Below are 26,309 nucleotides of genomic sequence, written 5' to 3' on the forward strand. Positions count from 1 at the left end.
CTCACAGAACCAGGAAGACAAAACAAACAAGACATTCAGTGAAAACTACACAACGCAGGCTCCCAGTGATCATGCTATTCAACATATATCCTCCAAACACTGTCTTTGAGGGCATTATCACTTTTATACAACGGGTTACCAACATATCCAAGTAATGATTGACATATTTTCATTAAAAAACTTATTTTGATTCATTTGCATAAGCTGTTTAGTAGTGACATTTATTTTGATGCATCCATAACAATGAGCTAATGAGGCGTGATTACGCCGGGCATAGAAATTACGTCGGGCATGTGCTCTTTCATCAGGACCAGTGGAGTGATGTACTTAACCTTTGTGTGATGTTCATGTTTTTGTTATTCACCCAATGTTCGCGGGTCTGATGGACCCACACAATTATTGTGGTTTTAAAACAATACAGGCATAACGATTGACGCAAAAATACTTAATACCTGATACTTAGATGTTGACTTGTATTAATTACAAGCAATATAGACAGCATACATGGTTAATATTTGCCATTTACCTCTGCTAGATCACATTTATCAATAAAAGCGCAATTCGTTTTTTGGGGATTTTTTTATATTTTGGTAAACAAAATTATTTTTGTAAACAATTATAATCAAGACATAAATCATGTTTATCTTGAACAAATATAAATGAAACAAAGTTTTCATCACTATGGATGTTTATTGCTTTGAACTGATTGTTTACATATAGTATTATATCGAAATGGTAAATGAGCCCCATTGATCATAAATTAAGGCCGGTCTACACATCACATGAGGGACATAGTTTTACTGTGTGTGTTGCAAATGTATTTCTTGCACTTGATGTATGTGTACTATGTCTTCCTGACTTTCTTGGGTCCACACACATCGCAGCACTTCTTCTTGTTGCTACCGGCTGCAATCTAGAATGATGAAAACACTTAGTTCAGGAATATCTCACTCACATATATAGTTACAGCAGGCCAAGGTAGAAGAGTCAGACACACACATGCAACAACATCACTCACACTTACTTCTGGTATTGGAGTTGTTGGTTCTGTGGGCCGGGCGGATGGGGCACCACCATCCTCCTCACGATGGCTGCAGAAGCTGGGAACCTTGGGATATGTTGCTTCCTCTGGATTTGAGGTCTTACCAATGCCTTGCCCAGCTCCTCGAGAAAGAGCCGTCTCCTCTGGAGCTTCCCTCTGTTTCAATCTGGGTTCAATGCCATCGAGATGACAAACGTGGTGTACGCCGAGATGTCCAAGATGTTGAAGAATATCACAAGAGGCCAGCGTAGCGTTCTTCTTTTGCAGCTGTAGCCAGTCACCAGTTTGTCTAAACTGTCGACCCCTCCTTGTGTAGCATTGTAATCCATTATGATTTCTGTTTTTTGAAGTTCCTGGCCACAGATTCTCCCATCCCTATGCAGCGTACTCATGAGTACCACATTTTTGCCTTTCTTTGGCACGTAGGACACTAGGGACACGTCGGCCGCGAACACAAACTTTGTGGAATTGAAAGGCCTGTTTCGTGTATTCAACAGCTGAGGTGGGAGCTTTAGCTCATTATTTCATACGGTTCCTACCATCGTCAGCTTCCTCTTGAGGAGCTTCTGTCCCAGCTTGTGCGAAGGTAAAAGGTTATCTCATGTGATGTTGTGGCCACGGTGTCCCTGTGTCACGTCCAGGACAACCCGCATCCCTTGGCAGGCCAGGAAAATGATCCAATTCACACACTTATCAAGAGAACATCATTGGTCATCCCTACTGCCTCTGATCTGGTGGACTCACTAAACACAAATGCTTTGTATGTAAATCATGTCTGAGTGTTGGAGTGTGCCCCTGACTATCCATAAAATTAAAAAAACAAGAAAATTGTGCCATCTGGTTTGCCTAATTAGGATTTTGAAATTACATTTATACTTCTACTTTTGATACTTTAGTCTATTTTTTAAATTACATTTACTTTTGATACTTAAGTATATTTAAAATCAAATACTTTTAGACTTTTCCTGAAGTAGCATTTTACTGGGTGACTTTCACTTTTACTTGAGTCATTTTCTATTAAGGTATTTTTACTTTCACTCAAGTATGACAATTGGTTACTTTTTCCACCACTGGCCAGGACACTGTTTTCAGAGGAGCTAGCCAACAACACAGCTCACACAATAACTTCAAACTGAAGCTGGAAAGACTGCAAACTAGCTGCACTTCATTTTATTTGACCTTTTTTTAATTGACATGTATTTGTATACACTACCGTTCAAATGTTTGGGGTCAGCATAAAGTAAAGTTCAGTCCAAATCACAATCAATTGAAATAAATCTGTTAGTAAAGTGCATAAAAACAATCTGAGTACAATAAGTACAAAGTGAAATGCATAAGCGTTATTGGCTCTGCTTTCTATAGAAAAACACAAGAAAATACAGAGACCACAATGTTCATTCACAGTTAGAATGTACTTCCTAAAATTTCAAATACTTTCTAAAATTTCAAATTTCAAGTACAAGATGTCCATAAACAAAATGACATTGTGCATTTATTTATTTAACCTTTATTTCACTGGGCAAGTCATTTAAGAACAATTTATTATTTACAATGACGGCCTACCCCAGCCAAACCTGGACAACACTGGGCCAAGTCAGATGGAACAGAGTAAATATGCATTTTAACATCATAGATTTAGTCGGTAGTAACAGGTGGAATAGACACTGGCTGAATGCTCTTTTAACCAATCAGCATTCAGGATTAGACCCACCCCTTGTATAAAATGATATAGACATGTGCGTGAACGAACACACACACACCAAATTATATACAAATAAAATCGTATTAGTCACATGAGCCGAATCAACAGAGCTTACAATGAAATGCTTACTTACAAGCCCCTAACCAACAATGCAGTTAAAAAAAGTACTAAATAAATAAAACATTTAAGAATAAGAAATAAAAGTAACAAGTAATTAAAGAGCAGCAAATAAATGCTAAAAAATGTGTCATTTATATTACAGGCACACTGAGATTGTCAAGTTTAAGTTCAGTTCTAATGCCTCACCACACACACGGGCGCACGTACACACACACACATTGCTCAACACACTTCCTTATTAAACATTGGCTGGCGGCAGTGTATTATTGTTGTCACAGTACATAGATATGTCTCTCCTGGTGAGTGACCGCTTGGTTCCACGCATATCACTATCAGGAACATCGGAGGGCGGGAGGGGGTTGTGGGTTATGAGAGGGAAAGAGAGCAAACGCATCACTTTGAAAATGTGCCTCCAGAGCTAAACTTGACCAACACGCTAGATTACACACAGCAGTAGACATTAGCTGCAGTACCAACAGCCACACAAAGGAACAATGACACATGTTATCACCTGGCTGAATTAGGCCTGTCTGCCACTGATCAACAGTGCCCTGACACAAATCCATAAAAATCTTTCACATATGAGAGACTCTGGCTCTATACATAGGTGGCATAAAAACAAACAAAAACATTCTTACAGACTAAAGTTCTTTAAGAGACCAATTCCCAAACCCATAAATAAAATGCTGATAAATGCTTCCGACATAATAGTCTTAAAAATACATGATCAAAGTCCTGAGTAAGAAAGGCCCTGAACGCCTTCAGCACCAGCTTCAAACAGCTGAAAATACAGCATTTTTGGTTAATGAAAAGATATCTCACAGCGGTTTAGATGGTACAGTGATTATCTAGACATGGCTTGTTTTGTCACAAACTGAAATAAGGCAAACTATATTAGAATTTTATCAACCAGGAAATGGCGGAGTGATTTCTGCATATTGCACCTTTAAAAGTTTGTTTGAAAGTCTTGAAGACTTGTTGGGAGTTGTGTAACAGCTGAGCAGAGCTGAGGAGATGCAGGGTGACAGGGAACAGATTGACTCTGCCCGGGGCACACCCTCAGGTTAGACTGGGAAAAGAGATCACTCCCTCCCCCTGATGTTTAGGTGAAAGAGGCGGGGACACAGCTGTGTGTGTGCACACGCATGTGTGTGTGTGACGCCAAGGCCCTACGGCTCAGAATCTGCTGTCGCTATGCAGCTGACATGTCTTAGCAAAAGAGTGACAGTCTCCGTGACTAATTTGACTCTGAATACTTTGGGAGAAGATATTCTGGAAAGTTTGCCTCTACTTCAAAATATACCTGCCAGCTTTTAAAACTAAGAAAGATATACAGCTGGAAATTACCCAAAGGCAGCAGCATAAAAGCCAACTCAGTTTTAAATGCTTTCTCTATTGAGAAGACATTAGATTTCTTCACCAACACAGTTGCCATGAATTTTACAGTAATAAAACATACTTTCAATGGGCAGTCCCCTGTGGCTCCCTGCTACTGCCATGTACGTGTCTCCTAACCAAGGCCATTGTGACAGGAAGCAGTTGTGCTTGCAGTGATGTAACAATTTGTAGAACTAAATCCTATAGTTTGTTTTGCATAGACAAACACAGTGTGTGATACAGTGCCCTGTAACCACTAAATGGCCCTGTGCTGTTGTGAGTACTGTGGGTGTGTTCCTTTGTCGCACACGTCAACACTTTATATTGCAGTCAATTACCACAGCCTTTCATGGTAAGACACACAAACGCACACAGGATGGTGCAGAGAGAAGGGAGAGAACACTCAAACCAGCACAAAATGGAAAACACATTAATCTAATGTATATCCACCTCAGCATTAAGTCAGGTGGCAGGGTAGCCTAGTGGTTAAAAACAGTTGGGCTAGTAACTGGAAGGTTGCAAGTTCAAACCCCCGAGCTGACAAGGTACAAATCTGTCGTTCTGCCCCTGAAGGGGCAGAATTATAGGCCGTCATTGAAAATAAGAATTTGTTCTTAACTGGTTAAATAAAGGTTAAAAAAAGTCAATAAAAATTGACCTTGATGTAAATCTCATTAGCCTGAAGCAGAGCTCTTATCTGGAAGTCTAGATACAGTAATTCACTTTGTTTCATATAGATACTTCAGATAAAGCAGTCTACAGGGAACAGTCAAAGAGCAGGAAACTCTCCCTCTTCTCCAAATTTCCATCTCACCTTTCTTTGGCAGAGGGAAATGAACAAGCTACTCTTAAAGGCATGATCAAAAATCCATAAAAGTCATCTGAGGGTGCAATGCATTGCACCACCTCAAAGACATGGCCAAAATACTCCACAGTAGCAATTCACAGTTCACCCACCACCCCCACTGTTTGTTTTGTACCCAGACAGTCAGCCCCTGCTATCACACTGTGACTCACAGAGCAAGCAGGTTGAGGATGTTTACAGCCCGCATTTTTCAGCCTCAAATGTGGCGCTGCACATACACAGACCCCGGACCCAAGAATTAAAAATGGATGTTACAGAGAGAGAAGACCTTGATGCGCAGGTGTAGTTGGTGTGGTGGGGAGTTGCTAGCAGCAATAAGGAAACACTCCTTTAATGGCAGACAAATCAAATCAAATTTTATTTGTCACATACACATGGTTAGCAGATGTTAATGCGAGTGTAGCGAAATGCTTGTGCTTCTAGTTCCGACAATGCAGTAATAACCAACAAGTAATCTAACTAACAATTCCAAAACTACTGTCTTATACACAGTGTAAGGGGATAAAGAATATGTACATAAGGATATATGAATGAGTGATGGTACAGAGCAGCATAGGCAAGATACAGTAGCTGATATCGAGTACAGTATATACATATGAGATGAGTATGTAAACAAAGTGGCATAGTTAAAGTGGCTAGTGATACATGTATTACATAAGGATGCAGTCGATGATATAGAGTACAGTATATACGTATGCATATGAGATGAATAATGTAGGGTATGTAAACATTATATAAGGTAGCATTGTTTAAAGTGGCTAGTGATATATTTACATCATTTCCCATCAATTCCCATTATTAAAGTGGCTGGAGTTGAGTCAGTGTCAGTGTCAGTGTGTTGGCAGCAGCCACTCAATGTTAGTGGTGGCTGTTTAACAGTCTGATGGCCTTGAGATAGAAGCTGTTTTTCAGTCTCTCGGTCCCAGCTTTGATGCACCTGTACTGACCTCGCCTTCTGGATGATAGCGGGGTGAACAGGCAGTGGCTCGGGTGGTTGATGTCCTTGATGATCTTTATGGCCTTCCTGTAACATCGGGTGGTGTAGGTGTCCTGGAGGGCAGGTAGTTTGCCCCCGGTGATGCGTTGTGCAGACCTCACTACCCTCTGGAGAGCCTTACGGTTGAGGGCGGAGCAGTTGCCGTACCAGGCGGTGATACAGCCCGCCAGGATGCTCTCGATTGTGCATCTGTAGAAGTTTGTGAGTGCTTTTGGTGACAAGCCAAATTTCTTCAGCCTCCTGAGGTTGAAGAGGCGCTGCTGCGCCTTCTTCACGATGCTGTCTGTGTGAGTGGACCAATTCAGTTTGTCTGTGATGTGTATGCCGAGGAACTTAAAACTTGCTACCCTCTCCACTACTGTTCCATCGATGTGGATAGGGGGGTATTCCCTCTGCTGTTTCCTGAAGTCCACAATCATCTCCTTAGTTTTGTTGACGTTGAGTGTGAGGTTATTTTCCTGACACCACACTCCGAGGGCCCTCACCTCCTCCCTGTAGGCCGTCTCGTCGTTGTTGGTAATCAAGCCTACCACTGTTGCGTCGTCCACAAACTTGATGATTGAGTTGGAGGCGTGCGTGGCTACGCAGTCGTGGGTGAACAGGGAGTACAGGAGAGGGCTCAGAACGCACCCTTGTGGGGCCCCAGTGTTGAGGATCAGCGGGGAGGAGATGTTGTTGCCTACCCTCACCACCTGGGGGCGGCCCGTCAGGAAGTCCAGTACCCAGTTGCACAGGGCGGGGTCGAGACCCAGGGTCTCGAGCTTGATGACGAGCTTGGAGGGTACTATGGTGTTGAATGCCGAGCTGTAGTCGATGAACAGCATTCTCACATAGGTATTCCTCTTGCCCAGATGTGTTATGGCAGTGTGCAGTGTAGTTGAGATTGCATCGTCTGTGGACCTATTTGGGCGGTAAGCAAATTGGAGTGGGTCTAGGGTGTCAGGTAGGGTGGAGGTGATATGGTCCTTGACTAGTCTCTCAAAGCACTTCATGATGACGGATGTGAGTGCTACGGGGCGGTAGTCGTTTAGCTCAGTTACCTTAACTTTCTTGGGAACAGGAACAATGGTGGCCCTCTTGAAGCATGTGGGAACAGCAGACTGGTATAGGGATTGATTGAATATGTCCGTAAACACACCGGCCAGCTGGTCTGCGCATGCTCTGAGGGCGCGGCTGGGGATGCCGTCTGGGCCTGCAGCCTTGCGAGGGTTAACACGTTCAAATGTCTTACTCACCTCGGCTGCAGTGAAGGACAGACCGCATGTTTTCATTGCAGGCCGTGTCAGTGGCACTGTATTGTCCTCAAAGCGGGCAAAAAAGTTATTTAGTCTGCCTGGGAGCAAGACATCCTGGTCCGTGACTGGGCTGGATTTCTTCCTGTAGTCCTGTAGACAGACACAGCAGCCCCAGTGACACCTGGCTACAACACACTACAAAGCAGAACCACACCAAACCCAGTCAAGCAAGCCTAACCCCATGGTCCAATCCAGCCTCATACTCTACAAAATACTACAAAACCCCATACTCCCTCCCCTGATGTAGCTCCATTATATGCCATAGGCCTACAGATGAGTTACCAATAACACCACTGCAGGAATAAAATAAAAAAAACTTTGTTGCACAATCCAGAACGACTGGCCGTGTGCAAACTGCGTTTGGGGATGTGGTCAATTCGTGTGTACTGAGAAGTTCACAAGGTCGTATTGAGAGCGTAATCATTATGATGACACATACGTAGGCCTACATACAGCAGACCGCGGGACAGGCTGACATCTTGTGAGAGAAAGGTGTAGTCGCACCCCTCTCCGTAAGGGACCAAAGTCATCATTTGAAACGTGTAGTTGTTTCGTTTAAATGTTTCATTCAGCTCAGGATCAGCGAAGGATGCACCTGTTGAAAATGCACCTAGAACTACCTGTCGAATCCCAGTGCAGTTCAAATACTTTGAGGCTTCTTCTCTAAATTACTTTCAACATGCACTGCTTCAAGTGGCCGTTCCATCACCATCGTCTTCAAACGTGACTAATTTAACAACCTTTGCACACGCCCCCAACCTCCTCCGTGATCCAATCGATTTTTACCTAAGGTCACGGGATTTCACCGTGGTACCACTAATGACTAGAAAGCAGATTCGGTAATTGTTGCTATTTTTTCGAGACCTAGGATAATGGAGGAGCGTTCAAGTCAGGTAAACTAAAATAGCATAACACCGTTTTTGTTTTAAAGCGTTGTTTATTAACATGACACCGATAACTTGCCATGGACGTGTATCTAAAGCAGTTCACTAGTTGCTGGCCTTCATGTATTATGATTCACACACTGGACAATGGTGTGCAATTAATGCCTTTTGCAAGTGAAGTTCTCGAAATGTTGCTTGTTTCACAAAACATTTGCTCATACAATTCAACACCCGTAGCCTACTTCTGTTAGTATCACCCGAAGTGTTTCTAGTTGTAAACAAGAGAGCCGTTCTCGGGTATTATAAAGGTCGCAAAATGTTAACTGATTCTGTAGGTTTGTTTGCAAAAGCGGTTAATTGTTTAGTATTGATCTACAAAACTCACATGTCAAGTAGAGGCCTCTGATCAACTGCCCACTCCGTTGGACAACAAAAAAGCACATTTTCAAAATTGGACTATATATTGACAGATTAATAATACTCTCACGACGTGTCTTCATAAAGTAGATTGAAAAGATAAACGTGTCAATCTTTGTTCTAGCAGGTGTTGAACCCGGAGCGAATGAAGGCGCTGGAGATGTGGCTGCAGGAGACTGACGTAAAACTGACCCAAGTCAATGGCCAGAGAAAATATGGAGGTCCACCAGATGGTATGTATGATTGGAACCAAATGGCCTATGGTGCTGTAAATGCTCATGTTTTCAGTGGTAGGCATCAGACAGTTTGAGGTATCCAGTGGTGTAAAGTATTAAGTTGTCTTTGGATGTATCTGTACTTTACTATATATATTTGACAACTTTTACTTAAATACATTCTGAAAGAAAATAGGGAAAATGTATGGAGTAAAAAGTACACTAACACCCAAAAGTACTTACATTTAATGCTTTGCAGGAAATGAACATGGTCCAATTCATGCACTTAATTGAACATCCCTGGTAATCTTTCTGATCTGGTGGACTCACTAAACACAAATGCTCTGTATGCAAATAATATTTGAGTGTGCCCCTAACTATCCCAAAAAATATAAATTGTGCCTCTGGTTTGCTTAATATAAGGAATTTTAACATTTACACATACTTTTGATTCTTAAGTATATTTTAGCAATTACATTTACTTTTGATACTTAAGTATATTTAAAACCAAATACTTTTAGACTTTCTCAGGGTTACCTTAATAGAAAATGAACCACACAAGTATCTTTACTTTTAATCAAGTATGACAATTGGATACTTTTTCCACCACTGGAAGTATATTCAATGTATGAAGAACTGTAGAGTTGTGGATAATTTTGGCAAAATCTATATGCCTACTCCATCTCCTGCATGGCAGTAGCCATTTTACCTAATCACTCTAACAGCACACACCTGTTGGTGAAGTGATCAGCTCACACATGGAGAACTTACTCATCTACAGTGAAAAGACTGGCAAGCCAATTGGAATTAAGGCAAATTCACCAGGGGTGTATTCATTACGTAACTATTTCAGAAGCAAACTAAAGCAAACCGTTTCTATTGAACATTCCGGTAGGTCCCTCACTGTTCCATTTGCCTCCGCTTAAGAAACGTTTTGCAACAGAATCCGCGTAATGAAATACGTCCCTGGGCACCTCCGATGTTTGCTTACCTGTAAAGTGGAAAAAGTTCCTCCATTACACTGCTTATACCTATCCATACCCTTCAGATCTGTAAACATCAAAAAGTTAGGAGAAAGGCTAGGGGGAGAATAACTTGCAAGTTAAAGCCACTCCTGACTCCACTGCTCCCTCTGGTGGTTAGACTGGCTTGGCGCCCCCCCTGGGCCGGGCTGTGAGGTGTTCATCAGCCAGATCCCACGGGATGTCTTTGAGGACCAGCTGATTCCGCTGTTCCGTGCGGTGGGCCCTCTCTGGGAGTTCCGCCTCATGATGAACTTCAGCGGACAGAACCGTGGCTTTGCCTACGCCAAGTACGACAGCCCTGCCTCGGCCGCTGCCGCCATCCGCTCGTTGCATGGCCGTGCCCTGGAGTCAGGGGCACGCCTCAGTGTACGGCGCAGCACAGAGAAACGACAGCTCTGTCTTGGGGAGCTGCCCACCAGCACAAGGAGGGAGCAACTGCTGCAGGTCAGGAGGGAGGGGTGGGTGGTTCAGGTGGAGGGACTTGTGGGGTGGGAATGATGCATGTAGAAACAGAACTTTACAGTTTAGATGTTTGGTCTGTGTGTAATTCTTGTGTCCCACCTGCAGGTGCTGCTGGACTTCTCTGAGGGGGTAGAGGGCGTGTCCCTGAGAGCAGGGCCTCGGGAACAGGGGATGTCTGCAGTGGTGGTCTATGCCTCCCACCATGCAGCTTCCATGGCCAAGAAGGTGCTGATTGAAGGTAGGCCAGGGTTCTCATGGAGATTCAGTGTACTGATCAGCGCACACACAGCTTTCTGTTAGCAGTTCTTACATTTGAAATGCTCCCATCTGACCTTTTAATGTGTTCCGTTTGCCTTTCTCCTCTCTCTGCAGCCTTTAAGAAACGCTTTGGGCTGGCCATCACTTTGAAGTGGCAGTCCTCTTCTAGGCCCAAGCACGAAGAGCCTCCCAGACCCTCCAAAACGCCTCCTCCTTCTCCCAAACCTCCCCGCTGCTCCCTTCTCGACAGCCCCCGGCCTCCCCTGCGCCTCGCCCAGCGTCAGCTCCCTGCCTTCTCCCGGGCTGTGAGGGCACCCCCTCCCATGGTGCACGCTGCTCCTGAATCCCCCAGGGAGGTGACCATGGTGCCTCCTGTGGATGCAGCAGCCCTGCTCCAGGGTGTGTGTGAGGTGTACGGGCAGGGGAAGCCCCTCTATGACCTGCAGTACCGCCACATGGGGCCTGACGGTTTCCTGTGCTTCAGCTACCGGGTGTATGTGCCGGGGCTGGCCACACCCTTCACCGGGATGGTGCAGACTCTGCCCGGCCCCACCCCTGGAGCCATACAGGAAGAGGCTCGCAGAGCTACAGCCCAGCAGGTCCTCAGCGCTCTGTACAGGGCCTGATAGTGTTGAAGCACAGATTCCATACTTTGTTTTAATTATGAAAATACTTAATGTTTTGCACTCTTTTATACTTAGTAAGTAGATGCATGATTTTACTTTTATTTTGAACCACTTTTGCATGTTTCTGCACCATTTAATTGTTTCTCATAATAAAATGAGATTTGTCAAATGTCTAGCAGTTGTGTGGTATAAAAAATATGCTCATGTATTGAACTGAACTAATCAAGCAAATACCAGATGAATCTGTTTATTTGTGGGTTAAAAGAACAGGCATATTTTACCTTGGTGCTCAGACTGAAGCTGTAATGCAGTGACTTGCAACAGTATGTCTTATGTTCATTGTCCTTGAGGCTACGCAGGTGTCTGGGTAGTTGGCATGAAACCACTGCCTTAATATAATGAGAGCAGCCTGGACGAGTGGAACAAATTCCACAGTTGAAGGCAGCAGTGAGCCCTGTTTGCCTGTGGTGAACTTTTTGGACCATGACTTAGACATCTGAGGTCCTTTTCTTGATTTCCTCTGCTAGTTCTGCTCTCGATACGTCAACCTGAGAACCAGACCAGAGAGAAACATGTTTGAGGGGTGGTGTTTTATCCAACCAGGAAAAGCACATTGGTGGCCAAGGCAGCAACAATCAATGCATTTACACTCCCATCAATATTTTCAATTCATTCAGTGGCACTAACATATGAAGTATGGATTGTAGACTACTCCATGCATCTGGTGCACAAGAAGAGAAGGCAGTCTTGCCTAATACTGAATGTCCTGGGGACTAGCAACCACCTAGCGTACCAGGTATGGTAACTAATGGTGAAGGAGACCAGACAGAGGTAAAGAGGGAGTTGTGTGTGTGACTCACCTCCTCCCGGCTGTGGACTGTTCGGAGTTTCACCACCCCGTCCTTGAGCTCCTGCTCCCCCAGGATCGCCACCAGGGGGATCCCAGAGTCCTCACAGTGCTGCAGCTGGCTCAGCAGCTTGGGGTTCTTCTTATACATCACCTCTGTCTGACAACACGGTCATATCAGTGCTATTAAAGGTTCCTCTTATGAATAGTCACACAAAGCCTTTTCAGAAGTGGAAATTAACTCTATATACACATCACTCGCTGTAATCAAACTTAGATTGAACACACACCTTGATCCCAGCGTTCCACAGTTCAGCGGTCAGTCTGAGTCTCTCGTTTAGGAGGTTCTTCTGTGCCGAGGCCACCATGACCTGGGTCTCTGTGGTGCGCACCTTCCGGGCCGATGCCTGGGGGGCCAGATCCCAACACACCAGTCAGACACACAGGCTCTCTCATGCACTTATGAATAAACAAGCCTGTGTGTAGAGCTGGCAGCTGATAGACAGTTTGATAATGCCCCTTCCTTACCTCAGCCTTCTGCTCCATGATGGAGAAGACCCTTTCGATGCCGATGCTGACCCCCACACACGGCACCTTCCTGCCCTTGGGGTCAAACATGCCCACCAGGCCGTCGTAGCGCCCGCCACCCGCCACGCTGCCCACGCTCACCCCCTCCTCTGCCTTCTCGTCCACCCCATTCTGGGTCGCAGACACATTGACCGGGCAGTTCTGAGTCAGAATGGCCTCATAGATCACTCCTGTATAGTAGTCCAACCCACGGGCCAGACTTAGATCAAACACCACCTGGGGGAGGAGAGAGGAAGGAACACAAGATTAATGATATGGCAAAAGGACTGCAACCTATCCGGCTAATTTCATCTGATCATATCTGTATAACCGCTGACCCCCAAAACTATTTCTGTTAAACTAAATGCCTCTACAGAGTAATCTGTTGATGTACAGATTACCTCAGTCATATCACCTTGGTCACCAGACAACCTCTCACCTTGTCTGTGACCTGGAAGAGCTGTAGGTAGCTGAAGAGCTGCTTCATGTCTGTGAGGCCGGCACACGCCTGCTTGCTCTGCGACATCTTAGCGTCCTGCAGTAGGCGCTCAGCTAGGTCCATTCCCCCTGGAACACACACACCAACCAGACAAGTTCAGACAGGGGAAAGGTCAAAGGTCAGTCTGCGTGTGTGATCTGTCCTCACCCTGCATACTGACATATTGTCCGATCTGATCAGCTGCCTCCTCAGAGAGACCCTTCTCATTCACCATCTCACTCTTTACATCCTCCCACGACATCTATAGAGAGAGAGAATAAAGAAACATTTTATCCCTATCAACTTGTTTTGCATATTAAGATATTGCTCAGGTTTATTGTTCTGCATTCCATTTCCTTAACCACATAAGAGTTGGGTTGAGTGCAGTGGATTTACCTTGTCCAGTTTGTCCACTGTGGAGCAGATAGTACGGAACTTGTCATCTGGAACACCACACACTGCAAACATCCCATCTAGAATACGTCTGTCGTTCACCTGCACAGAGAGGATATTATGGTGGGGATGAGAGTTAGGAGGAGTACGTCCACAAATTCATTGCTTCAGATTGTATCTCAAGATGTTTGACCGGGGGTGCTGTATGTGTGGATGCGTCTCTGACCTACCTTGATGCGGAAGTCTCCCAGCTCCAGCTCACTCAGGATCTCGTGGACAATCTTCAGGCACTCAGCATCTGGGATCATGGGGTCGTACTGGCCTGCAATGTCAAAATCCTGTGAGGGGGAGAGACGCACATAGAGAGCTAGAAAATGGGTCATGTGTATCCACAAACACCTGGATGTAGTAGAAACCAAGAACTATTCCAATGTTAAAGTTGATGTTGAAAGTCTAACACCAGGGTTTACGTTTCACCCAATAACCCGATCGCTTGGATGCTTACACACTGATAGAACTCCCTGTAGCGGCCGCGGGTCATGGCAGGGTTGTCACGGCGATAGACCTTGGCGATGTGGTAGCGCTTGATGTTGGTGATCTTGTTCATGGCCAGGTAACGGGCGAAGGGCACCTGAGAGGGGGCAGGGTCAAGGACTTGTAGACACCTGATTGGCTCACAACGTGGATAAAACCCACAAGGGGATATACAGCTGGTTTGCTTTAGGGGAATTTTGGGAATGAACTTACCAACCTGCAAGCTATCCCACTTAACAATGTATGCATCAGGACTAATACAAGGATACAGTGAGATCATATCTAAGGGACAACAGCTCTCCTCCTTGGTCCTTCAGGTCATAGATGAGCTTAGAGTCCTCCCCATACTTTCCCGTCAACGTTTCCTACAAAATCAGAGATGGGAGAAAATGGTCAACCTGAGTACATCATGTATTACAAATCGAGGGGCTAGTTCATCTCTTTCTATTCTTCGTCAACGGTGTGTTTTGTGTGTGTGTATTTGCCACGCACACACACCTTCAGCTCAAAGACGGGCGTGTCGATGGTCTCGGCTCCGTGGCGTTTGAAACAGCGAATGATGGTGTTGAAGACTCTCTCTCTGATGGCCATCTGCTTAGGGTTATAGTCCCTGGTGCCCTGAGAGAGAGAAGGAGGGAGATTAAGAGATGGGAGGGCAAGAGAGAGAAAAATAGTGCATAAGCAATACAACACCTAGTGATTTGGACTTTCAAAAAAGACAAGTAGTAAACATATTACACAACAAGTTCTCTTAATGATCATCCACTGCCTGTGAGATGCACTCTCCATGGTGGCAGTCTATACCTTAGCAGTCTTGAGCGTGAATTGGTGTTTGCCTTCATCTCCTCCAATTTGAGCCTTCAGCTTTAACAATTTGGCCACTTCCTCATCAATCTAAGAAAGAAACAAGGTTAAAAATCAGTGTTCACCAGGACCTTGAACCGATCCTCCCCCATTCCACCCTCCAGAATATGGGTCTTACCTGAGACACAGTCATCCCAGAAAGGGTGCGTAGAGAGCGGTCACACAATCAAGACCGATGGCCCGCCAACCCCGTACACAGACACAGGGATGCCATACCCAGGGTATTTATTGCAGCAGGAAAAGCAACCAAAAAACAACCACAAATGGCCGTTCAGGAGTGCGGCATCACATCAGCAGTACAGTCCAATAGAAAAAACATCCACCAAGACAGGTGAGGGGTTATCCAATTCAAAAGCAGGGTTATCCAGGAATATCCAGTGGAAGTGTTTGGATCCCAAGTAGTGACATGTGGAGGAGGTAGATGATGATGGACGTAGATTTGGCCCCAGCAGGGTGGTTGGCATCGAGCAGGAAGAACAGGAGAAAAATGGTGAGCAACCCTATCACTAGGGAGGAGGGCAGGCATAACGCATCATCACAACATGGAGGACAAAACACGAGAGGCAGGGGTCAATCAAACCATCAAGCCTAATCACAGCCCAGAATTAAACCAACTAACTGGCCTATCACAGCCCAGAGACATGGGTGGGCGCAGGACTTAACTTACCCCTGGAATCAGAACTAGGCCTATCTCTGGACCAGACAAGCACTGAGCTGTGTTCACAAGGAACAAATCTGGATATAAAAACAAAATAATTAAACTGTGTGTCCTACTGAACACGACCTGATCCGGTGATGTAGGAAGGTCTGAGCTCCAGCTCCTTGGCATTCAAATCAAATTAAAAAGATAGAAACACAGAGAAAGAGAGGCAGAGAGAAACAGGTAGGGAGAGGTAGAGAGAACAATACAGTTGAGGATAGAGAGACTAAAGGTGGAGACAGACTCAGAGCAAGAAGCTCAACATTCTGCCATTGAAAGGAACTATGTATTCACACAGGCTGGAAAACAAATGTACGATTGACCAGCCCACTAACAATTGCGCATGTTATGACAGCTATCTTGCTAATTATGCCAAATTGCAGGGAGATTGCATCATCAGCCGTGATGCCTGACAGCTATTTTTTGCTGAATAATTTGGGTCACTATTATTAGCTACCTTAGCCACGTGCATCAGAATATAATTCATTATTTACTTAGCAATGACCATGACATGAATGCCACTTCTAATTGAACTAACGCTAGCTAGCGATTTTGCGATTCATTCATCTGATAGAGAACCGTCGAGGCCGGTGTCTTGGCACTGCTACCGCTAGTTTATCGCGTATGGCACGAGAGTCTAAGTTTCCACCAAATGTCAATAAAACTGAACGTCGTGAATACTGACCTGCTCTTTGCTTGCTTTCTCTGTCTTTAGCTTCCGCACGACTTCTCCTTGTGTTTTAATTGCATCTTGTATCTGCGCTTTATCGGCCATTGTGTTGTGTCTAATGTCAAAGAAACTAGAAGGAATATCTATGTGCTACTGCTGCTAACTCTTCCTCGAAGAACGGAAGCTGGGATCCGATGATATACCTACACGGACCACACAGTCGCAGTTTATTCAAGACTGCGTTTGTCAGAGCGTGACGAAACAATGTAGCAATTTTGCGCTAGTAAGTAGTACATACCAGATACACTATAAAAATCATGTTTTAGCAGAAAGACATGGAATGAAACGAAGGCACTTGCAATAAAAAAGAGTTTCACACTTCCGACACTGACTATAACTTGATTTTGTGCTTAATATACAGTATAACTAGTGTGCTTTTCACTTACTGACTATGTAGGGGATGTAGCTCAGTGGTAGAGCGCATGCTTTGCATGTATGAGGCCCCGGGTTCAATCCCCGGCATCTCCACACCTTTTGATAAAGATGTTTTCTGGTGTTACAATTGTATGAAGCGGATGAAGTTGACTATACATATTCCCGGATAAATGAAGAAATTCACCAATCAACAAAGTGTTTCTCATCAACAGAAATAAATGACATATTAGATTTAATTTGATGGAAATTTTAAAGATGTTTTATTTTCCTTCCAGTAGGCTATTATTTGTTATCTACGTTCTCAGTAACCCAAGTTAATTCAAGAACTCAGATACACATGGCATTGGTTGAGCCTAATAGCCTAACTTAGCATATAGTATAGTATATATTCATAGTATATTCTGGAGCCCTATTCTTCTCTCATCACATTCTGTTACTTTTTACTACTTGTATTTATATAGTATTTGTATTCACTTGTAGTTTGCTTACTGTTGTTTTTTTTACATTACGCTGTTGTATTTAATTGCACCGTTTACACTATATCCTGTGCATATGACCAATCAACTTTATTTGGATTGGATTTATAACATTTTCACGACCATTTTATTATGTGATAGTCAAGGATTTGTGCTGCACTTATTCTTATGAACAAATGTCAACAGACAGTCTGATGTCAACAGACAGTCTGATGTTGAGTTGTCTATAGTCTCAGCTTTCTGCATGTGCTCACTGAGAATGTTTTGTAAACAAACATCAGTGTTTTGGTGTGAAACTTGATATATTTTATTGTTTAGAATGTCTCTCTGAAGGCATGAAAATGTCTGCTACAGGTTAGGTTATGCTTGTAATGTGTAGATTGTCAGTAATATAATACCCTATTTTAGCCACACGCACACACACTTCTCAACTGTAGCATTGGTGTCTGTGCAACACCCAATGTTTATGCTCCCTTTAGACATCTAGTTAACAGGGGAATGTTGGAGGCACAGTAGTCTTATTGTGACCTGCAATACCCAGCTAACAGCAGGACCTACATAGTCACAGTATGAATCTGTACTGTCCTTCAAGTTAAATATGGAGTTGGCCTCACTTGACACCAGTTACTGTAAGTCTAACTCCAGTTGTCCTAGACATGATATCAGTCTGTTTCAGCACTAAGATGTTTGCCAGTATACCATACTAGTTTCAATTTAATTGAATTAAAGAGCCTTTACAGTGAAAAATGACATCAATCAGATTGTGTCAGTTGATGATCTGGTGATTTCAACAACCTTCCCAAACCTGTTCTTATCATTTGAGCAGACTGGTATAGCGCACTGAACACCTTTCCTTCTATAACTACAGGTATGTGACAGGATGTTACAATTAGCGCAGTGAGATCTTTTATTTTTTAAATTAAGATTATTATTATTTAAAAAATGTTTTGTCACGTTATTTGTAACTTATTTTGTACATTATGTTTCTGTCACCGAAAATAGCTTCTTGATATCAGGGCAGCGATTACTCACCCCCCGTACTGGAGGAATTCTTCTTCAACGAGTCGGATGGGAAGGATTTACTCCAGACACCCGACAAGGCCCTCATCCCCGTCATTCGCAGGAGGAAAATACGGAGATATTGTGGACAACGGTCCGGGTATCCGTCGCCGAGAGGGTAATCTACCTTTACCATCGGTCCAATTAGCCAACATACAATCAATCAATAATAAAACAGACGAACTACGAGCACGTGTATCCTACCAAGGGGGATGTTAAAAACTGTAATATCTTATGTTTCACTGAGTCGTGGCTGAACGACGACATGATTAACATACAGTTGGCGGGTTTTAAGCTTTTTCGGCAGGATAGAACAGTGATCTCTGGTAAGACAAGGGGCGGAGGGCCTTTGTATATTTGTAAACAACAGCTGGTGCACGAAATCTAAGGATGTTTCGAGGTTTTGCTCGCCTGAGGTATCTCATGATAAGCTGTCGACCACACTATTTACCAAGAGAGTTTACATGTATATTTTTCACAGCTGTCTATATACCACCGCACACCAATGCTGGCACTAAGACGGCACTCAATGAGCTGTATACGTCCATTAGCAAACAGGAAAATGCTCATCCAGAGGTGGCGCTCCTAGTGGCCGGGGACTTTAATGCAGGGAAACTCAAATCAGTTTCACCAAATTTCTATCAACATGTTAAATGTGCAGCCAGAGGGGAAAAAACTCTAGACCATCTTTACTCCACACACAGACACACATACAAAGCTCTCCCTCGCTCTCCATTTGGCAAATATGACCCTAATTCTATCCTCCTGATTCCAGCTTACAAGCCAAAACTAAAGCAGAAAGCACCAGTGACTCGGTCGATAAGAAAGTGGTCAGATTAAGCAAATGCTAAGCTACAGGACTGTTTTGCTGGCACAGACTGGAATATGTTCATGGATTCTTCAGATGGTATTGTGGAGGACACCACATCAGTATCTGGCTTCATCAATAAGTGCATCAATAACGTCTTCCCCGCAGTGACCGTACCTTACATACCCCAACCAGAAGCCATGGATTACAGGCAACATCCGCACTGAGTTAAAGAGTAGAGCTGCCGCTTTTAAGGAGTGGGACTCTAACCCGGAAGCTTATAAGAAATCCCGCTTTTTCCCCTCGACGAACCATCAAACAGGCAAAGCGTCAATACAGGACTAAGATTGAATCGTACTACACCGGCTCCGACGCTCGTCGGATGCGGCAGGGCTTGCAAACTATTACAGCCATGAGCTGCCCAGTGACACAAACCTACCAGATTAGCTAAATTACTTTTATGCTTTCTTCGAGGCAAGTAACACTGAAACATGCATGAGAGGACCAACTGTCCCGGATGACTGTGTGACCACGCTCTCCGTAGTCGATGTGAGTAAGACCTTTAAACAGGCCAACATTCACAAGGCCGCAGGGCCAGACGGATTACCAGGACGTGTACTCCGAGCATGCCCTGACCAACTGGCAAGTGTCTTCACTGACATTTTCAATCTGTAATATCAACATGTTTCAAGCAGACCACCATAGTCCCTGTGCCCAAGAACACTAAGGTAACCTGCCTAAATGACTACCAACCCGTAGCACTCACGTCTGTAGCCATGAAGTGCTTTGAAAGGCTGGTCATGGCTCACATCAACACCATTATCCCAGAAACCCTAGACTCACTCCAATATGCATACAGCCCCAACAGATCCACAGATGATGCCATCTCTATTGCACTCAACACTGCCCTTTCCCACCTGGACAAAAGGAACACCTATGTGAGAATGATATTCATTGACTACAGCTCAGGGTTCAACACCATAGTGCCCTCAAAGCTAATCACTAAGCTAAGGACCCTGAGACTAAACACCTCCCTCTGCAAGTGGACCCTGGACTTCCTGACAGGCCACCCCCAGGTGGTAAGGGTAAGGAACAACACATCCGCCATGCTGATCCTCAACACGGGGGCCCTTCAGGGGTGCGTGCTCAGTCCCCCCCTGTACTCCCTTTTCACTAATGACTGCATGGCTAGGCACGACTCCAACACCATCATCAAGTTTGCCGATGACACAACAGTGGTAGGCCTGATCACCGACAACGATGAGACAGCCTATAGGGAGGAGGTCAGAGACCTGGTCATGTGGTGCCAGGACAACAACCTCTCCCTCAACGTGGTCAAGACAAAGGAGATGATTGTGGACTATAGGAAAAGGAGGACCAAGCACACCCCATTCTCATCGACGGGGCTGTAGTGGAACAGGTTGAGAGCTTCATGTTCCTTGGTGTCTACATCACCAACAAAATATAATGGTCCAATCACACTATGACAGTTGTGAAGAGGGCACGACAAAGCCTATTCCCCCTCAGGAGACTGAAAAGATTTAGCATGGGTCCTCAGATCCTCAAAAGGTTCTACAGCTGCACTGGTACATCATACTATGGCAACTGCTCATCCTACGACCGCAAGGCACTACAGAGGGTAGTGCGTATGGCCCAGTACATCACTGGGGTCAAGCTCTCTGCCATCCAGGACCTCTATATCAGGCGGTGTCAGAGGAAGACCCTTAAAATTGTCAAAGACTCCAGCCACCCTAGTCATAGACTGTTCTCTCTGCTACCACATGGCAAGCGGTACCGGAGCGCTAAGTCGAGGTCCAAAAGGCTTCATAACAGCTTCTACTCCCAAGCCATAAGACTCCTAAACAACTAATCAAAGGGCTACCCAGACCCCTCTTTTATGCTGCTGCTACTCTCTTTTATAATCTATACATAGTCACTTTAACTCTACCTACATGTACATATTACCTCAATTACCTCGACTAGCACGTTGACTTTGTACCGGTACCGCCTGTGTATAGCTTTGCTTGTTATTTTTCTGCTGCTGTTTAATTATTTGTTACTTTTATTTTCTATTTTCTACTCATCTATCTTTTCCTTAACTTTAAAAAAAAAAAAACTTCCCAGACAAACTTTGCTCGTATTGAGGACAATACAGTGCCACTGATACGGCCCGCTACCAAAACCTGTGGGCTTTCCTTCACTGTAGCCAACGTGAGTAAAACATTTAAACGTGTTAACCCTCGCAAGGCTGCTGGCCTAGACGGCATCCCCAGCCATGTCCTCTGAGTATGCGCAGACCAGCTGGCTGGTATGTTTACGGACGTACTCAATCAATCCCTATCCCAGTCTGTTGTTTCCACATGCTTCAAGAGGGCCACCATTGTTCGTGTTCCCAAAAAAGCTAAGGTAACTGCGCTAAATGACTATCGCCCCGTAGCACTCACTTCCGTCATCATGAAGTACTTTGAGAGACTAGTCAAGGACCATATCACTTTCACCCTACCTGACACCCTAGACCCACTCCAATTTGCTTACTGCCCCAATAGGTCCACAGACGACGCAATCGCAATCACACTGCCCTAACCCATCTGGACAAGAGGAATACCTATGTAAGAATGCTGTTCATCGACTACAGCTCAGAATTTAACACCATAGCACCCTCCAAACTCGTCATTAAGCTCGAGACCCTGGGTCTCGACCCCGCCCTGTGCAACTGGGTCCTGGACTTCCTGACAGGCCTCCCCCAGGTGGTGAGGGTAGGTAACAACATCTCCACCCCACTGATCCTCAACACTGGTGCCCCACAGGGTTGCGCTCTCAGCCCTCTCCTGTACTCACTGTTCACCCATGACTGCGTTGCCATGCACGCCTCCAACTCAATCATAAAGTTTGCAGACGACACTACAGTGGTAAGCTTGATTACCAACAACGACGAGACGGCCTACAGGGAGGAGGTGAGGGCCCTCGGAGTGTGGTGTCAGGAAAATAACCTCACACTCAATGTCAACAAAACAAAGGAGATGATCGTGGACTTCAGGAAACAGCAGAGGGAGCAGCACCCTATCCACATTGACGGGACAGTAGTGGAGAAGGTGGAAAGTTTTTAGTTCCTCGGCATACACTTCACTGACAAACTGAAATGGTACACCCACACAGACAGCGTGGTGAAGAAGGCGCAACAGGAGGCTGAAGAAATTTGGCTTGTCACCAAAAACACTCACAAACTTTTACAGATGCACAATCGAGAGCATCCTGTCGGGCTGTATCACCGACTGGTACAGCAACTGCTTCGCCCACAACCGTAAGGCTCTCCAGAGGGTAGTGAGGTCTGCACAACACATCACCGGGGGCAAACTACCTGCCCTCCAGGACACCTACACCACCCAATGTCACAGGAAGGCCAACAAGATCATCAAGGACAGCAACCACCAGCCATCTCTATCATCCAGAGTCAGTATTGATGTCAAAATAAATGTAGCTTCATCTAGGCCCAGACTGTTAAACAGCCATGCCACGTTATATAATGTTTACATATGTAATAAATTACTAGCCATCTCAATATGTATATAATGTACCCTACATTACTATACCATCTACTCCATCTTGCCTATGCCGTTCGGCCATTGCTCATTCATATATTTTCATGTGCATATTCTTATTCATTCCTTTACACTTGTGTGTATAAGGTAGTTGTTGTGAAATTGTTAGGTTAGATTACTGTTAAATATTACTGCATGGTTGGAACTAGAACCACAAGCATTTCGCTACACTCGCATTAACATCTTCTAACCATGTGTATGTGACAAATACAATTTGATTTGATATCCTCCATGTTCAATAGTGTAAAAAAACAGCACATCTGAGAGATGTCAGTTGTGAGGTATGCTACATGTTGAGTGAAAAACAAAGACTACATGCAATACTGAGTGCCCAAAAATTATCTCAGTTGCCTGAGGAACCATAAGTTCAGCCCCACAATTTGGGCATTCACAGATTCCCAGACACACTACCCCATTCACACATTCAACCTTATACCCCCTTGCCTGTTTCAGGGGTCCAAAAATACAGCCTCCATGAATTAACCATCTCCCCCTCCACACATCACCTTTGACCCCGCCCAACCACCACATACACTTATGGTCGGCCCCGTTGTCAAGACAGCAGGGTTAACTATTTTACTATATTTTTTTTAGTTTGACAGCCAACTCTATAGATTTAAGGAATTTGAATATTGTCAGTGGAGTTAAACCACAGACTAATGGGGTGACGTTGGTGCTGTTGTGTTGAGTGGCTGAGTTTCAGAATGAGGGATTTAAACGAAGAGTGGTGGTGATAATTTTGCTGCGTTTTATCCATTTTTGTCTCTGCTTTGACAGGTTATGGTGAAAGATCAGGGGGACCAAGTTTCCTTGTAGATAAAAAAGGGAGTCCTATCTATGCATGTCTTTTCAATCATACATTTTCCCCTGAGACAGAGAGAATGAAGGAGAAAGAGAGACGGTGCATCTCTACTGGTGCATCTAGAAAAGTACTCTGTTCTCTAGCCCTCCTCTCCTGCATTGTCACTCAGATCTGCTTACTTTTGTCTCTGTATCACTTTGTAGCTCAGTTGGTAGGGCATGGTGCTTGTAATGCCATGGTAGTGGGTTTGATTCCTGGGACACCCATATGTATGCACGTGTAGCGTGGTTCGTTCTGCGTTGTGTACTTTTAATTAGGACACTGCCACAACGGGATGTCTGCTAGTGGAATTCTTTTTATTTGCCCTGCACACGAAAAGACAACACACATTATGTTAACCCTTGGCGCAGTCCTAGCTCTCAGGCACCTTGCTAGCCGAAGGTCAGGCAAAAGAGAACAATAAGGGGGTACGGAAATACAGATAACCCGCAATGGGCCAAACCAAAATATACAAAACTTTTACAATCGCATGTATGCACAATATTGATATGAAAAAGTGTTTGTACACCAAAGAAAAACATTAGCTATGCAGCTGTAATTAAATTGAAAAAATACACTGAATTATTATTATCAAATTATTAACATCCCCTCTTGACCTGGCCTATTTGAATTGGTCCTTGTGTGCAACTTGGTGCATAATCTATGGGAACAACATCACACTGCTACATTCATCCCCACTGTTTTACACTAGATTATAGGCACAAAACACATTACCTCGAAGGAAACGAAGCAAGGAAAGAAAAAGACATTTCACACCCACAGGACGACAGAGTAACCCAGTGTAGTCCCTTAATTCTAGACCCACAAATGGTCGATCAGCTGGAAAACTATCCCGTGAAGGATTAGGAAAAATAAGGGGTAGCTAATCCCCTTATTCAACCGTATACGAAAAATGCTATATACATTTTAATGCCGATGGACTACACAAAGTTACACGAATTGTCAAGTATATTAGACAAATCCACAAATCATTCTAAGACACACTTAGATTACTACATATATATATATAAACAAGAAAATGTAGGCAATATCCGACCGTCACCGAGAAACCAGGAACTGTTTCATTTCCTGTGTAGACATAGTTTGGATAAGCCTATCCACTGGCTTAATAAATCTACCTAGTCTAGTCTGAACACCCTCACCCAAAAACCTAGCAGAAATGTCACAGACAGCACTAACCCTACTCAGAGGTCTGACCTCAGGATGGGGAGTACTACAGATCCGCATATCTGGAGCCAGCACACTTTCAGTTACCGACTCAACACTAGTAGTGTCAGACGACTGATCAGAATCCTGGTAGATTGTCACAGACCACACTGACAAAGCATCTTCAACCAAGGTAACATCATCTGTCACAGCATCATCCACACTGAATGGAGTTTCGCAATCAGAACTCTTGTAGGCTTCGGGGATATCTCTCTGGTCCACTTCTGCTGAGCACACCTCACTTAAGGGGACTTCATACGGTTGTTCCACCTCACTTCCATCAGCTGGGACATCACCATCCTCTTGGAGTATCCTCCCAGAAGACTCAGGAAGGCCTGCTACCCAGTGGACAGTCCTGGCGTCACTCCCATCCATTTGGCTGGACTCTGCAGACATCTCAGAGATCACGTCACCACTCGATAGAGATCCGTGACCCTCAGGTTCCTCCCACGAAGGCAAAGGCAGAAAGTTGACTGGCATAATCAGGTTCCTATGCACAGTTTTGATGCGTCCAGTGGTAGGGTGTTGGATACGATATGTGTTCAGTGAGCTGTTCTTCTTAACCACTATGTACACCACACTCTACCAGCGATCAGACAGTTTCTTCTTGCCCCTCTCCCCCTTGTTTGCAAGTAGAACTCTGTCTCCCTTCTGCACCGAGTGACCCTTAGACCGTCTGTTGTAGACCTCGGCTTGTCTCTTTTGTTGCTTACTGGCATGCTGCTGGGCCAATGTCATGGCCTCTCTCAGATCCTCACCCAGAGACTGGACATACTTATCCACATCTACTGTGTCCCCATCCAACAGCACACTTTCAAACATGACATCTACCGGCAACCTATGGGTGCGTCTGAGCATCAAGAAGAAGGGTGGAAACCCAGTATTCTCGTGAACAGTGCAGTTATAGGAGAATGTCAATGTGTTCAACATCTGAGGCCATTTAGCCTTGGACCTAGCTAGCAGAGCTCTAATCATCCCACCCAGTGTGCGATTGAGACGTTCTGCTTGACTGTTACGCATGGGATGATAAGGTGTGATGTGGGACTTTTCAACATCAGATAACTGAAGCAATTCTGCAATAAGTGAACTCTCAAAGTTAGCACCCCTGTCAGAATGGATACAATCAGCGAACCCATAAATGCACGATACAGAATCCCTAACCACGTGGTGAGTTTTCTCCACTGTCTTAGAGTATAAACGGTTTCTTTAGCTTCAAAGACTCGCTCTACAAAGAGCATAACTCTGCTGATGATAGGATCCAGTGACTGGTTATCATACAATTCCTTGTGTGTAAGGACGGGTAAAGGGCTCTGACCCATGGACATCAACTTCTCAAGGTGCTGCACATGTGAAACGGTCCTCACTGTGACACCATCATCCCATCGGCGATGGGCATGGAGGACAGCAGACACCTCTTCACAGGAAACCAACCCGCTGACATCATTACCAGCTCTACTCAACTCACTCCCAGGAGCCATAGACATTCTACAGCCAGCCTCTGGCTGCTCACAGGAGAGACGGAACAT

General features: G+C 44.6%; 2 protein-coding genes and 1 non-coding gene across 5 annotated transcripts; 2 read left to right on the forward strand and 1 right to left on the reverse strand.

Annotated features, from left to right (window-relative positions):
- Positions 1–7,571: 7,571 nt before the first annotated feature.
- Positions 7,572–11,458, forward strand: dnd1 (DND microRNA-mediated repression inhibitor 1). 2 transcript variants are annotated; one of them, XM_024382905.2, is made up of 5 exons: positions 7,572–8,291; positions 8,824–8,932; positions 10,058–10,383; positions 10,507–10,639; positions 10,774–11,458. In XM_024382905.2, exons 1-5 carry the CDS (start codon positions 8,271–8,273, stop codon positions 11,283–11,285), a joined length of 1,101 nt encoding a protein of 366 aa, XP_024238673.1. In that variant the 5' UTR covers positions 7,572–8,270; the 3' UTR covers positions 11,286–11,458. The 2 variants fall into 2 exon arrangements, with proteins under 2 accessions (XP_024238673.1, XP_024238674.1); XM_024382906.2 differs by having other exon boundaries at positions 7,576–8,291; positions 8,827–8,932.
- A 58-nt stretch (positions 11,459–11,516) lies between these two features.
- On the reverse strand, positions 11,517–16,558 carry LOC112220925 (histidine--tRNA ligase). Of its 2 annotated transcripts, none has more exons than XM_024382902.2 (13): positions 16,354–16,558; positions 14,909–14,998; positions 14,603–14,722; positions 14,374–14,469; positions 14,076–14,201; positions 13,801–13,908; positions 13,574–13,672; positions 13,346–13,439; positions 13,139–13,266; positions 12,661–12,936; positions 12,423–12,539; positions 12,146–12,292; positions 11,517–11,833 (listed from the first exon to the last, which is right to left on the reverse strand). In XM_024382902.2, the coding sequence occupies exons 1-13, from the start codon at positions 16,441–16,443 to the stop codon at positions 11,774–11,776; spliced, it is 1,551 nt and encodes a 516-aa protein (XP_024238670.1). In that variant the 5' UTR covers positions 16,444–16,558; the 3' UTR covers positions 11,517–11,773. The 2 variants fall into 2 exon arrangements, with proteins under 2 accessions (XP_024238670.1, XP_024238671.1); XM_024382903.2 differs by lacking the exon at positions 16,354–16,558 and adding an exon at positions 15,087–16,324.
- A 236-nt stretch (positions 16,559–16,794) lies between these two features.
- trnaa-ugc lies at positions 16,795–16,866 on the forward strand. The gene has a single exon. It is a non-coding gene; the product is annotated as a tRNA-Ala (tRNA).
- The last annotated feature ends 9,443 nt before the right edge of the window (positions 16,867–26,309 follow it).

The sequence above is a fragment of the Oncorhynchus tshawytscha genome, linkage group LG21, assembly GCF_018296145.1.
Source record: "Oncorhynchus tshawytscha isolate Ot180627B linkage group LG21, Otsh_v2.0, whole genome shotgun sequence".
NCBI classification, from domain to species: Eukaryota; Metazoa; Chordata; class Actinopteri; order Salmoniformes; family Salmonidae; genus Oncorhynchus; species Oncorhynchus tshawytscha.

What these genes read in the sequence shown, in the direction of transcription:
- dnd1 (XM_024382905.2), top strand. Translation starts at nt 8,271, where the DNA reads ATGGAGGAGCGTTCAAGTCAG. An exon ending in TGGAGGAGCGTTCAAGTCAG is followed by an intron (nt 8,292 to 8,823) that starts GTAAACTAAAAT and finishes TCTTTGTTCTAG; the next exon opens with CAGGTGTTGAACCCGGAGCG. An exon ending in CAAGAAGGTGCTGATTGAAG is followed by an intron (nt 10,640 to 10,773) that starts GTAGGCCAGGGT and finishes CTCTCTCTGCAG; the next exon opens with CCTTTAAGAAACGCTTTGGG.
- LOC112220925 (XM_024382902.2), bottom strand. Translation starts at nt 16,443, where the DNA reads ATGGCCGATAAAGCGCAGATACAAGATGCAATTAAAACACAAGGAGAA. An exon ending in AGAAAGCAAGCAAAGAGCAG is followed by an intron (nt 14,999 to 16,353) that starts GTCAGTATTCAC and finishes TTTCTTTCTTAG; the next exon opens with ATTGATGAGGAAGTGGCCAA. An exon ending in TCATGGAGCAGAAGGCTGAG is followed by an intron (nt 12,540 to 12,660) that starts GTAAGGAAGGGG and finishes CTGGCCCCCCAG; the next exon opens with GCATCGGCCCGGAAGGTGCG.